Source organism: Astatotilapia calliptera, chromosome 1 (genome assembly GCF_964374335.1).
Source record: "Astatotilapia calliptera chromosome 1, fAstCal68.1, whole genome shotgun sequence".
In the NCBI taxonomy this organism is placed as follows: domain Eukaryota; kingdom Metazoa; phylum Chordata; class Actinopteri; order Cichliformes; family Cichlidae; genus Astatotilapia; species Astatotilapia calliptera.
This window is the reverse complement of record NC_137422.1, coordinates 1,326,759-1,341,593: the sequence shown is the minus strand read 5'-3', so window position 1 is coordinate 1,341,593 and position 14,835 is coordinate 1,326,759. Positions and strand designations below refer to the sequence as shown.

The following is a 14,835-nucleotide window of genomic DNA, read 5'->3' as shown; positions in this document are numbered from 1 at the left end:
GGGTTGAGGTCTGGAGACTGGCTAGGCTACTCCAGGACTTTCAAATGCTTCTTACGGAGCCACTCCTTTGTTGCCCGGGCGGTGTGTTTTGGATCATTGTCATGTTGGAAGACCCAGCCTCGTTTCATCTTCAAAGTTCTCACTGATGGAAGGAGGTTTTGGCTCAAAATCTCACGATACATGGCCCCATTCATTCTGTCCTTAACACGGATCAGTCGTCCTGTCCCCTTGGCAGAAAAACAGCCCCATAGCATGATGTTTCCACCCCCATGCTTCACAGTAGGTATGGTGTTCTTGGGATGCAACTCAGTATTCTTCTTCTTCCAAACACGACGAGTTGAGTTTATACCAAAAAGTTCTACTTTGGTTTCATCTGACCACATGACATTCTCCCAATCCTCTGCTGTATCATCCATGTGCTCTCTGGCAAACTTCAGACGGGCCTGGACATGCACTGGCTTCAGCAGCGGAACATGTCTGGCACTGCGGGATTTGATTCCCTGCCGTTGTAGTGTGTTACTGATGGTGACCTTTGTTACTTTGGTCCCAGCTCTCTGCAGGTCATTCACCAGGTCCCCCCGTGTGGTTCTGGGATCTTTGCTCACCGTTCTCATGATCATTTTGACCCCACGGGATGAGATCTTGCATGGAGCCCCAGATCGTGGGAGATTATCAGTGGTCTTGTATGTCTTCCATTTTCTGATGTTTGCTCCCACAGTTGATTTTTTCACACCAAGCTGCTTGCCTATTGTAGATTCACTCTTCCCAGTCTGGTGCAGGTCTACAATACTTTTCCTGGTGTCCTTCGAAAGCTCTTTGGTCTTGGCCATGGCGGAGTTTGGAGTCTGACTGTTTGAGGCTGTGGACAGGTGTCTTTTATACAGATGATGAGTTCAAACAGGTGCCATTCATACAGGTAACGAGTGGGGGACAGAAAAGCTTCTTACAGAAGACGTTACAGGTCTGTGAGAGCCAGAGATTTTCCTTGTTTGAGGTGACCAAATACTTATTTTCCACCCTAATTTACGAATAAATTCTTTACAAATCCTACCATGTGGATTCATGGATTTTTTTTTCCACATTCTGTCTCTCACAGTTGAAGTGTACCTCTGGTGCAAATTACTGACCTCTGTCATCATTTTAAGTGGGGGAACTTGCACAATCGGTGGCTGACTAAATACTTTTTTGCCCCACTGTATGGGGTGCCTTTGTCTGGACGTGCTTCCCATCCAGAGCTGCACAGCACAGAGGGAAGTTCCAGCGCTCCTGGAATCCCTCTGTGATGGACCGCCAGTCTCCAGGTGAAGGCACAGCCATGAAGTCGTCCACTAGACAGTCCCAGATGGCCGTCGCTGCCTGGGGGGTGATCTGGCTCACCGTGGACACACCGACTCTGAAACTGAACGCGATGGTCCTGAAGGAGTCCCCGGTGACAAGGAACCTGGACAAAATTGTTCAAAATCAGTATTATGTGTACTGCAGTTACAAAATACATTATTCAAATTCCAAAATACTTTTGTGATGTCAGATTTAAATTACAAAACATGAATCTTACGTAAAACCTTTTGTAATTATAAGGATAATTAGAAAATGTATATTAGATAATATCTAAAACAGTTGTTTTGTTTTAACTTTAACATATCATAATTTGATTGGTAGCAACTTTTACAACTACAGTGAGCCAATCACTCATAATTCCTAAACATGTCAATCAGGTAGGAATGAAGTAAGACATTAATAGAAATAAAGAGTTGTATGTTGACATGTAGCCCTTTCCTTGCTTAAATCATTAATATTTTTGAAAAATTAATCTGTGATAAGACAGCTTATCAAGATAGAACCATGTAACTAGAGATGAACCAAACTGTTCACAGTTTTATCTAACTCTGTTTTAATAAAGGCTGTGACCCCTGCTATAGAGTCTGACAGCTGCAGGGATTATATACAAATATTCAACTATCCCAGAATCAAACCAGGTCTAAATAAAAAGGAGTGAGTATCACTACAAAGGTTAACTCAGTGGTCCTAATGCTACAGTTTGATATCAGCAAACACCGAGCGCATACATTGATGTGACACCACAGCCATGCTATCATGCAAACACTGATAACAGCATAAATCGAATTAAATCGGGACTTGATGAGAGCTTCTGAGTATCACTAGAAATATTATAAAGAGTCGTCTCTGTACCACAGTTTGCTTTCAGTAAACACCGACAGCATTCACTGTTAGCATAGCACATCCATGTTAGCAGTGTATAAATGGATGGTTTAGCATATTAGCACAGGTATCAATAAAGGACTACCGTATTAAACACTTTTACTAACCTCAGGCAGACGGACAGCCGCTCTGCAGGTGGGATTGAGCGCCTGTAGTTGGTGTCTAGGCGGGCAATGCTGGGACCGACGAGGGAAAGCAGGTCGTCAAACTGGCCGACGGTGATAGCGCTGGAATCGACCGTCATCCAGGCGCAGCTCCTGGAGCAAATGGTGAAACTCACCAAACTGCTCACGCCTCTGGAGGACCTGATGGACCCAGGTACGGCGAGGACGTCTTTTACGCTGCTGCTCTGCTCTCCACAGTACATAGAGAAGGGAGACTCTCTCTTCAAGCGCTAGCTCGACAGCTGCCATCTTGCAAAGATACCGGTCTGGCACAACTCCCTCCCACATTCCTCCCACATTTCCGGTTCACGCACGTCAAAATATCATATTTTGACGTGCGATGGATTTTTCTTGGACACGCGTTGAGACACGAATGTGCACGCGTCAAATTAGGGGCGTTTGGGGCGTTTTGTTCGCGTCCATCGCGTTCGGTGTGAACACACCGTAAGAAGGGAGCTCTTTGTGAGGAGATGGAAGACCTCCTGGATAAACTTGACGAACAGGTGAGTAAAGTGCTTCTTTAGCTGACATTTTTAGAAGAGAGTATACTTTTCTCTTAACAGAAACTGAAAAAAATGTTGGCTTCAAACAAAACACATCAGTGGACATGTCAGTAAAAAATAATGTCATCAGTCATTGCTTTGTTCTTATTTGGCAGTATTTCTATTTAATTTGTAAATAGAAAGTAAAATTGTTAACATGATGTTGTTGTTGGGTTTTTTTGTAAGTTTTGTGTGTTGCTGGGTCTGACCTGTGCTTTATTTTCATTACTATGAGAGTTCTGATTTTGCATTGTGTATAGTACACCATGTTACTACACTAATTGAAATTCTTGTTTTCCACTGAATACTTTTTAGGCATCTGACATTGTGTCCACTGGCACTGAGAGGCCAGCCCAGAGAGGATGCAACAGAGGTTTTCCTGAAATGCTTAGTAAGTACAAAAAAGTAATGCAAGTAAAACTAATTGCTATGAGATGTTTTTAAAGGATGAGTTAATCCAAAATGGAAATGTACACGTCCTCAGTGCAGTCCAGATAATTTTATAGTGGGGATTGCAGTTGTCATAACTCTCACTCCTTTTTTTTCTGCTGAGCAGCAGCTGGGCATTGTTAGTGGGTGTTCCATAGCAGAAAATATTTCTTGTACAAAACTCACAAGGTGGCATTAAGGAAAATAAGCTTTTTCTTCTTAAAACTTCTATGAGTCAAATGACCAGCATGGTATAGAGGTTACAGTTAAAATCTTTAGAAATTTGTTTGGTCTTTAGTTTTTCTTAGCTTTCAATAATTCATATTTTACTTATCTTCAGGACACTGACATTTTGGAACCAGTGTTGAACGGTGTATCAGTTGCCATCCTCACCATCCTACAAGATGACGATGCCGATACGTCTGTGCGAGAACATGCAGTTGTGTTGGAAGGGGACATCGTGCTACATAACATTCCAGATCTCTCTACTGCCTTGGCATACCTCTTTGGCCTTCTGTATGCCCTCAACATTGATTATCCAAAGCAGATGAGTTACACCTTTAAAGCAATTGAGGCCATCTTATTTTGACCTGGTCGGACTTTATGAAGGTGAAGTGGATAAATCATTATTTGAAATGTAAATTTTAGTCAGATGAATCTGTATTGTTGAGAATATATGGTGAAAATTTGTCTTGTAGTATTTTAAAAGATTTGTTATAGTGTTTTCCATATGAAGCATAGAACTGGTGTTTTACCTGTTAGTTTCCTCTTCATTGATGGTAACATTTCTAATCACTTTTAACTTCCATAGTTCATCATAGTAAGCCCATGTAAAATGTCAGTGTCTGGGTACATAGGCACTCGTTTGTGGCACTACCCTATTTAAGGTGCAATAGTTATGTTCAGCTTTTACAAGACGGTCAGGGTGTGTGCGTGAATTATTAAGTTGCTGGACACTTTGCTTTTTTGGTTCTGGACTCTGGAATTTTAACGTCTCTGCTCAAAGCACCCAAAAGAAACTGGCAACACGTTTTTGTTTCTTTCTTTTTTTTTTAACAGAAATTCACCCTACTGCCCATGACATTCTGAAATGTACTGAAAGCACTGTTGAACAAAATAAATAAGCTTTTAGATAACATTGAATTGTGCTTTGTTTTATTCTATATCTATTTATTGAGTGTTCTTTCAAGTATAATCACAGCATACATTTTCCTTTGTTTATATAGGTACATTTTCAACTCACTGGAGTAAGAATTGTATGATTACTCAACAAGAATATCCTTGTTTGGTGAAGGCAGAAAAACATGGCATTGAAACCAGAATTTCTTCGTTAGACTTCCAGGATTATCCTAATTAGGTGAACAAGAAGAACCAAGTTGGCAGAACTTGTGAATCTTAGTTAAGTCAACAACAGTTGCAAAAGTTGAGAAAACTCAAATCTCTTGCATCATGTTGCCTTGAAATTTTACGTTTTCTCAACTTTTTCTTTTTTACAGTGTAGACGAGCAGAATTCTAATTGAGAACTTAAATTTCATCTCATTTTTCCTGTGTCCTTCTCACTTCTCCAGTGGTTGCACACTTTGTCCCAGCTGAACCCCCCTCTGCTTCTTTCACATTTTGTCATGAATCGCTGTGTAGCAGGCACTCAGACACGAGGTTTAAACACAAAGAACTCAGCTTTATTTGCTGGCAGGGGAAAGTCATACAAAAGCAAACTAAACTAGAAAAATTTGCATTTCCTGCGAAAATGCAGTGGGATGCCTTAACGCTGAAGATGTCTGTTGAAAAAAGCTGAAAAAATTGAAAGTCGAAAAAAATGCTGCCCTGAGTAGGATTCGAATCTGGCCATACTGGTCTAAGTGCTGCTAATTACTCACTGAGCCAAACTCATTCTCAGAAAGAAGAGGTGGAGACACTGACAATTGTGCTGAAATGAGCAGAAGCTGCTGAGAATTGTGCTAAAAAGAGGAGAAAAGGCTGCAAATTTTGCAGAAAAGAGGTGAATCAGAAGAATTTCTGGAAAAGCTTAAAATTCTAATGAAAACAGCAGAAGAGGCTGAGATTTGTGCTGATAAGAGGTGTAAATGCTGAACCAAACAGAGGTAGTGCTTCTCTCTGCTTCAGCAGCCTGTGTACTTGTATGTATTTCTGCCATGGACTGTCAACAAGAATCTGAGGTCCATACTTTGCAGAATTGTAATAAATTACCATTATGAATTATTTGTCTGTGATAGTGTATTAATTTGTAGTGAAAAAAACATGTGGACAAGGTGGAATTGAACCCACGACCTTTGGGCTTCAGACCCGTGTCATTACCAACTGCGGCACTGGGAAACAGGGCGATGAGCAGTCAGAATTAGATCCCGGTAAGAGGCGAAAAACGCCGTTTTTTGGAGTTACAAAACGTTGTGTAACTCAAAAACTAGGTGGACTAGAAACATAATTCTTGCACTGGGTGAATCAGCGGACTGGAAACTGAAACTAAACTCACAGTGAGATCCACACAGCATGAGACGAAAGGAGAGCACAGCTGGGGGAAATCAGAACTGACGAGACAAGGAGGCATAACCTGAACACACTGAGATCAGACGCGGACTATCAAAATAAAACAGGAAGCAAACACAAAGGCAGACTAAGAGACACAGGCTTAACACAGAGACCTGACTACATTACAGGGGATACACAGGCGTAGACGACGGAAAACAGAGGGAGCACAGAATAAACACTGGGAAACCAAAACACAAACTTTCATAATTCATAATATCAAAAATAAGAGTAGAAAAATCAAAAACACGGGGTCACCGACCCAGAACCAGGACACATTGGGTGTAAAGGTCCTCCTTCTGGGCTCCTGTTCTGGAAGACTTGAGACATGTGCCCCTATTAGAGATAACATTTTGTTCTCATTAAAACTTTCACATTTTGCACAATTACATATGTACTGTAGCACAAGCATGTGATACTGTAAACGCTGTAAAATATATAATTACACTGTTTTCATTAGCATTTCTACTACTCATAGTAACAGCATTTAATTAACCATTATAGATGAACATTCCTAATAAATTACACTAGAAAAAGCACAAAGCTGATTGAGAACTTAAATTTCACCTTATTTTTTCCGTCTGTCCTTCTCACATCTCTAATGGTTGTACACGTTGTCATTAGCGTGTCTTCACTCCACATCGGCCACACCGTTTTGCTTGCTAACGCAGTGCAGATTTTCTGTGTTCAGAGACCACGTCAGCATGCGCACAGCTTAGAGGAAACAGTGGTCCCACAGTGTTTTGATGATGTTGCACTGTCATTTCTTCCCTGGGCCTAAGGCTGTGAAATCAGGTCAGGGCAGGGACCTTTCTGTGTGGACTTTGCATTTTTCTTTCTGTGATTTTGTGGGTTCTCTCCCATTTCCTCCCACAGACAAAGGCATGCATGTTGGGCTAATTAGTGACCATCTGTTGTTATCTGTGCCCTGTGATGGACTGGCAACCTGTACAGAGTCTACCCTGTATAGAATGCACCTGACAACTGGGAGAAGCTCCAGCCCCCCTGGAACCCAAGTGTTTAAAAAGGTGGAGGAATGGAAAGAACAATCCCAGTGGATGCAGTGGTCAGCCATTAGATAGCATCAGCTATTTAATTTGTCATTGACTCAGTCAGTGCATTTAAGTCGGTACATCTTCCACAACAGCTGAGAGCAGAGATTGACAGTATAAAATACACACTATAAGAGAGCCAGAGATTAATAATACCTAATAGTTAAATGCAAACTGGTGTATAAACAAACACAGAGTTAAAAGAGGTGAATGAAGGAGAAATGCTCAGTGAATGATGGGAAGCCCCCAGCAGCCTAGGCGTATTGTAGTATATCCAAGGAAGGAGTCAGGTTCAACATCCCATCCCTAACAATATGCCTAATGAATAAGGAAAGTTTAAGCCTAATCTTAAAAGTACAGAGAGTGTCTGTCTCCTGAATCCAAGGTTAGAGCTGCTTCTACAGAAAATGGACCTGAAAACTAAAGGCTCCGCCTCCCATTCTAGTACTAGTAACCTAGGAACCACAAGTAAGCTCGCAGTCTGATAGCAAAACACCGCCGTCACTCCTAAAACTTCCTCCTTCCTAAACAACTAAATGCCATGTTCCCATATCATTTTTTGATTGGTCGACATGGTACATTTTTCCACCAATAGGAAAGGGTGGGGGGGGTTGGTTTTGTTTTTGCTCACAGGCTTTCGAGCGTTTTCCTTATAAAACCCCGTTTTTACCGTTTCTTCCCGCAGTAAATATAAACAACGACAGTATTCAGGAAGAAAACCAAACATTGCAGATATTTTGATTAGGGCTGGGACAACGCGTCGATGTAATCGATTACGTCGACGCAAAAAATACGTCGACGTAAAAAAATCTGCGTCGATGCGTCGTCACTTTCAAAAAAAGACATGGCGGCAGCGAGTAGCGAAATCATGAGTGAGGCAGTTGCAGTCAACTTAAATCACTCCACCCGAACACGCAGCTCTACAGTATGGGGATATTTTAACAGAAAAGGAAGTGATTCAGTCGTTTGCCGGCTTTGTGAGGTGGAAATGGCCTATCATAAAAGCACGACGGCTATGCACCAGCACCTCAAACGACTGCATCCAGGAGCAGCTTCTGCAAAGGACAAACCACCATAAGTTTTCAACTTTTTTACTAACGCTAGTTTTTACCCGTTAATTCATCCAGACCCCCCCGCCCCACGTAGACGTTCACTCATAGACACAGAGATAAACACCCAACCTCCGTAAATACAAAACTAATTTAAGCTGCTTAGCAGTAACATACAGCAGCTGCTGTTTAGTTGTTGTTGTTTTGTTTGTGGCCCATGCTGGCAAAATGAGTCGGAATGCACGCAGGCTGATTATCAGAATCGGCGAAAGACAAAAATGTGAGACAGCGAATTGGCCGCAGGAGAAATGTTAACAAGGATAATGCACCACCTGCTAAACGTAGCCGTCGTGGACACTATTACAACATTGTTAAAGTGCTTGCAAAAGCAAAATGACAACGAACTCTTGATTTGTCAAATTTAATGTGTTTCATCCTATTTGAACGCTGTTTTTATACATAATGCTTCTCCAGCTTGATCTTATAGGTCAAAGTTATGCCATCTAATGACTAGAAAGCAGTGCACCAGTAAAGGTGCCATCAGCCCTGGCTGTTTAAACGTTATCTTTTCCAGCCATCATGATTACTGCATATCATAAGTTCAACATTGGGGATTATTATTAACCTCTTACTGTTATGCTATGAAAGAACATGGCATGACAGTATGTGTGTATATATCTATCTATCTATCTATCTCTCTCTCTCTCTCTCTCTCTCTCTCTCTCAACCAGATCCTTATCAGATTATTTTGATATTATGCTTTCCATATGATTATTTTGTAATTATTCGAATTCATCTGTGTGCTGTGTGTGATTTATGATTTCAGGAATAAACAGAAAAGTCTGGAGGACTACTGTCAGAGAAGAAGTACACCATGCACCCCCCAGGAGGTGGCTGTACTTACTGAGAGCGTCTTATCTATGATTTTAAAAGACAAGAGACCACCCGCTGTGGGTGAGGGATTCAAAGAAATGCTGACCACTTTCCAACCAGGTTACACTCTGCTGTCTAAGCGTCATTTTACAAGCATGATGAAGAGAAAGTATGAAACTTCAGTGGAGAAACTAAGGAATGAACTAAAAAAAAGCCTCCAAAACATCCAAAATCTCCCTTACCACTGATGCTTGGACAAGTCTGGTCACAGAGTCCTACTTAGGGGTAACTTGTCATTTCATTATTTGTTCAAAGACGCCATTGCTGCTGTTTGTATATTATTAATTTTTTGCTATGATTTCCTTTGTTATATTTGTTTTGCAAAACATTTAATTTTTTGTTAAAAACAGAAGATTGTAGTACAATGTTATTGTGGATTTTATTTTGTGAATGAAGAGCACTTTTTGGCAGAAAGCAAAGTGAATGTTACATTTTGTTTGTTTAAAGACACCATTGTTGCTATTTATTTGAAATGTTTTGTTAACTTTTCCTTAATTTTATATATGTTTGCACATTTCATTTCTTGTTAAATGCTATCTCTATTGTATTGATTGTACGACCTCTACAACTTTATTTTGCAATTTTTTTTTATTAAAAGGTCTTCAAGTGAATAAATTTGTGTTTTTCATTTATATACATAAATTAGTAAATGTGAAATTGCTATACAAGTCAAATAATGGGGGAGAAAATCATTAATCGAATCGAATCGAAATCGAATCGGATTGAAAAATGACTCGTTAGATTAATCGATGCATCGAAAAATTAATCGCTAGATTCATCGATTAGGAAAATAATCGTTTTGCCCAGCCCTAATTTTGATCATAACTCTGGTTTTTTATTAATTTTAATTTCAATTCAGGTTAGATTTTTTTTGTGCATAACGCAGATTTTATGTGCGCAGAGACGTGCCAGCAGTGCGCAATTGCGCACGCGCGCAGCTCAGAGAGAACATTGGATGCCGCTATAATATATTAAGTATTATTTTGATATTCTGTATTTGTCAGTCATAAATGTGGTTTGAGGATAATTCAAAAGATTAATCACGACTCAGTTCTGAATTATAGGCTCATAATCATGCACATCCATTGCAGCTGCTTTAGAATTGCCTGTTTTCACCACTGCACGCCATTACTGACAGGAGGAAGCAGTGAGCAATTTGAAACAGTATGCAACCTCTAGCAAGGCTCAGAAAGCAGCCTAGAGCAGCAGCAGTCAGTGTAGAGGCAGACAAACTCTGAGAGTAGCTGCTGCTATGTACTCACACTGTGCTCCACTCAGCTCCCACACACTCCGGGAGGGGTTTGTTGTTCCACAGATCAACTTCCTCCAAAAACACATTACTACACACACTGTCATTCATTCAATAGGGTCATACATACTGTGACTCGGACAGTAATTATGTTGTCAAAAGATATGATAAGGCACTGATCAGATATTCATGAACTAGCTTCTTTTTGTCTAGTTGCTTCTGTCTGGTTAATATGCTGCCAACAGTATCATTTGTTCATTTTTCAAAATCAAGGCTACTATGCTAGTCTAAGGATGTGGCATGGGTCCAGGCTGATGGAGCAGCAGTCTAAACAAGTGTATACTTTCCATGTCTGTGAGTCTCTGAGGTATTGTCATTGCAGGTCTTATGTATTCTGACCTCCCCATGCCCTAAAACAGGGGTGTCGAACTCCAGGCCTTGAGGGCCGGTGTCCTGCAAGGTTTTAGATCTCACCCTGGGTCAACACACCTGAATCAAATAATTAATTCATTACCAGGCCTCTGGAGAACTTCAAGATATGTTGAGGAGGTCATTTATTTATTTTATTTTTTTTCTCTTTTTCATTTTTTTTCTCCTCTTTCTTCATTCATTGTCCGGGATGACTTCCATCCTCTTCACCGACAGTACACTTTAAAGTTGATATTGAGTTGGAATTTGATTAACGTAATTAGCTTAACTTCAGACTCATCTCTGCTACACTTGATGTAGCCTAACACTGACCATGAAACCACAGCCACTGTGAAAAGAAGGCCACGGGTTTGCAGCGCAGTTTTTTCTTTGTTACATAATTCCATATATTTTGCATCATATATTTGATGTCTTCAGTATGTATCTACAATGTAGAAATGAGTAAAAATAAAGAAAAAAGACTGGATGAGAAGGCGTGTTAAAACATTTGAACAGTAGTGTACAGCACCTTTCTTCTCTCCCACAGTTTCAAAGCACTTTGTACAACATGCCTTATTCACCTATTCATAGAACTTTCTTCTATGCTTAAGATCTAACATTTACATGCATTTATAGTCCGATGAGTATAAATGCTTCCAACCTTCCAATCACCAGCTGTATTATTATTATTATCATTATTGTTATTGTTGTTGTTGTTGTTTTTATTTATTTATTAGATTTTTTTTTGTTTTATTCTTTTAATGTTAATCACTTTGATGAGCACTTGTTGTTTTAAAGCGCTTTATCAGTAAAGTTGGCTTGGCTTGCCTAGCCGGCGGGGTAGGCTGCCCGGTCCTCCATTTCGTTGGGGCTCTTGCCCTTTGGCTGAAAGAGTTCAGTCTGGCCTCTTTCCTTCATCTGCTGGGGCAGGCAGTCAGTCTTCATCGAGGTGAATAGCCTCAGGTCTTCAGTACTCTTGGGTGGTTGTGGACTGCACAGCTCTGTCTTTCTGCCTCTGGCTCCTGGGGGAGGGCGTTGTTGTGGCTTCTCACCCTCATTATAAAGTATGTTTCTTGACAAAGACATTTACACACACACAGGTCATACACTCACTCATCCACACATATCTACACAAATACCTCACATACCTCAAAGCTGTGAGCGTGGTGCTAAAACTTTGGCTCTGTGTGCAGCTATTCACGGAGTTTTAACACTCCATTCATCACACCAAAATTTGGTAAGACATCTCAGTGTTGTTGGAGGAATTGTAGAGAGTTAGGTGACTTTATTCACATATTTTGGGATTGGCCTGGAATTTTTGAGTTTTGGAAATCTGTGCAAATAGATATAAAAAGTATTCTAGGGTTTGATTTATACTTGGACCCATGCGTATACATTTTGGGAATAGTCCCCAGGGATGTAGTGGACAAAGACTGTAAATATGTACTGAGAGTTCTGCTTCTGATTGTGAAGAAATGTATTACATCTGCATCACATTCTCTCAGTATCACACAATGATGAGATAGAATTAAAAAGGTCTACATTATGGAAAAAACAACATGGGAACCAATAGTAAGATTTATGGCACCTCTATGTATTCTTTAAAAAAAAAACATTTATTACTATTTCCCCTGTGTTTATCTTAGTCATTTTTTTATACAGGGAGTGCAGAATTATTAGGCAAGTTGTATTTCTGAGGAATAATTTTATTATTGAACAACAACCATGTTCTCAATGAACCCAAAAAACTCATTAATATCAAAGCTGAATGTTTTTGGAAGTAGTTTTTAGTTTGTTTTTAGTTTTAGCTATTTTAGGGGGATATCTGTGTGTGCAGGTGACTATTACTGTGCAGAATTATTAGGCAACTTAACAAAAAACAAATATATACCCATTTCAATGATTTATTTTTACCAGTGACACCAATATAACATCTCCACATTCACAAATATACATTTCTGACATTCAAAAACAAAACAAAAACAAATCAGCGACCAATATAGCCACCTTTCTTTGCAAGGACACTCAAAAGCCTGCCATCCATGGATCCTGTCAGTGTTTTGATCTGTTCACCATCAACATTGCGTGCAGCAGCAACCACAGCCTCCCAGACACTGTTCAGAGAGGTGTACTGTTTTCCCTCCTTGTAAATCTCACATTTGATGATGGACCACAGGTTCTCAATGGGGTTCAGATCAGGTGAACAAGGAGGCCATGTCATTAGTTTTTCTTCTTTTAGACCCTTTCTTGCCAGCCACGCTGTGGAGTACTTGGACGCGTGTGATGGAGCATTGTCCTGCATGAAAATCATGTTTTTCTTGAAGGATGCAGACTTCTTCCTGTACCACTGCTTGAAGAAGGTGTCTTCCAGAAACTGGCAGTAGGACTGGGAGTTGAGCTTGACTCCATCCTCAACCCGAAAAGGCCCCACAAGCTCATCTTTGATGATACCAGCCCAAACCAGTACTCCACCTCCACCTTGCTGGCGTCTGAGTCGGACTGGAGCTCTCTGCCCTTTACCAATCCAGCCACGGGCCCATCCATCTGGCCCATCAAGACTCACTCTCATTTCATCAGTCCATAAAACCTTAGAAAAACCAGTCTTGAGATATTTCTTGGCCCAGTCTTGACGTTTCAGCTTGTGTGTCTTGTTCAGTGGTGGTCGTCTTTCAGCCTTTCTTACCTTGGCCATGTCTCTGAGTATTGCACACCTTGTGCTTTTGGGCACTCCAGTGATGTTGCAGCTCTGAAATATGGCCAAACTGGTGGCAAGTGGCATCTTGGCAGCTGCACGCTTGACTTTTCTCAGTTCATGGGCAGTTATTTTGCGCCTTGGTTTTTCCACACGCTTCTTGCGACCCTGTTGACTATTTTGAATGAAACGCTTGATTGTTCGATGATCACGCTTCAGAAGCTTTGCAATTTTGAGACTGCTGCATCCCTCTGCAAGATATCTCACTATTTTTGACTTTTCTGAGCCTGTCAAGTCCTTCTTTTGACCCATTTTGCCAAAGGAAAGGAAGTTGCCTAATAATTATGCACACCTGATATAGGGTGTTGATGTCATTAGACCACACCCCTTCTCATCACAGAGATGCACATCACCTAATATGCTTAATTGGTAGTAGGCTTTCGAGCCTATACAGCTTGGAGTAAGACAACATGCATGAAGAGGATGATGTGGACAAAATACTCATTTGCCTAATAATTCTGCACTCCCTGTATTTTGATTTTGGCCTTTTTCAGCTTTATTGGACAGAGCAGTAAAGAGTGACAGGAAAGCGGAGGGAGAGAAAAGGGAAGACATGCAGTAAAGGACCGCTCATCCCTGAACCAGCACCCATCTCAGTCATTCTTTATATAGTAATTGTTTTTTGTTTCACTGTTTATGTGTGTAGTTATTTCAATATTATTTTTACATCATAAGGTTATGGTTTATTTTGGGGAAGTGTAGTTTGGCCAGATGTTTTGTTATTGTGTTCATTGGTAGTTTCCAGAACACCGGAATGACAATTAAAAGGTATGACCACATACGATTTAACTACCAAGACTAATGATTATAATGGATGATCGTAAGGGGTAAAAAAGCTAATAAAGCTGTTTAAAGTGAAACGGGGCAAGGATGGACGACTGTACATGCTTGTATAAAACAGTTTGAAGATAAATAAAAAGTAAAAAAAAAAAAATGCTGCCAAAACAGTGGACTTCAGGGTGAAACCAGCTCCTCTAGATCCCACTTTCCTCCATGCCTGGCCAGTGGAGGCAACAAAATCCTTCCACTTTCTGGAAACAGTCACCTTCCGGGACCCAAGGTAGGAGCAAAATATCAGCTCCCTCATCAAGATAGCACAGCAGAGTATGTACCTCCACCTGTAAAAGGAGAACCTGCTGAAGTCAATGATAGTGCAGTTTTACTCCTTACTCACTCAAGTCTCAGCTCCTCCTGCATCCTCTGGTATGCTGCTGCAATTTCCAAGGACTAAGGCAAACTATATCATAGTGGTGCAATGGATCACTGTTAATCCGTGATGAACCGATCCCACACCACAGTTCGGCACACACGTGATCCAAAGATTCGAAAAAGAGAAAGAAAAAAGTGTGTGTATGGTGCACATGGTGAGTCTGTCAAGCGATAGTCATGGCCAGCGATAGTCATGGCCAGCGATAGTCATGGCCAGCGATAGTCATGGCCAGCGCTAGCGGTCCAAGTGGAGGAGCAGCGGCATTTAAGCAGCCCTTTGCTG

General features: G+C 40.8%; 1 protein-coding gene across 1 annotated transcript; it reads right to left on the bottom strand.

Moving 5' to 3' along the window:
* Window positions 1-1,173: 1,173 nt before the first annotated feature.
* On the bottom strand, window positions 1,174-2,709 carry LOC145429830 (uncharacterized). The gene is made up of 2 exons (XM_080303955.1): window positions 2,328-2,709; window positions 1,174-1,441 (listed from the first exon to the last, which is right to left on the bottom strand). The coding sequence occupies exons 1-2, from the start codon at window positions 2,585-2,587 to the stop codon at window positions 1,174-1,176; spliced, it is 528 nt and encodes a 175-aa protein (XP_080160081.1). The 5' UTR covers window positions 2,588-2,709.
* Between the last annotated feature and the right edge of the window lie 12,126 nt (window positions 2,710-14,835).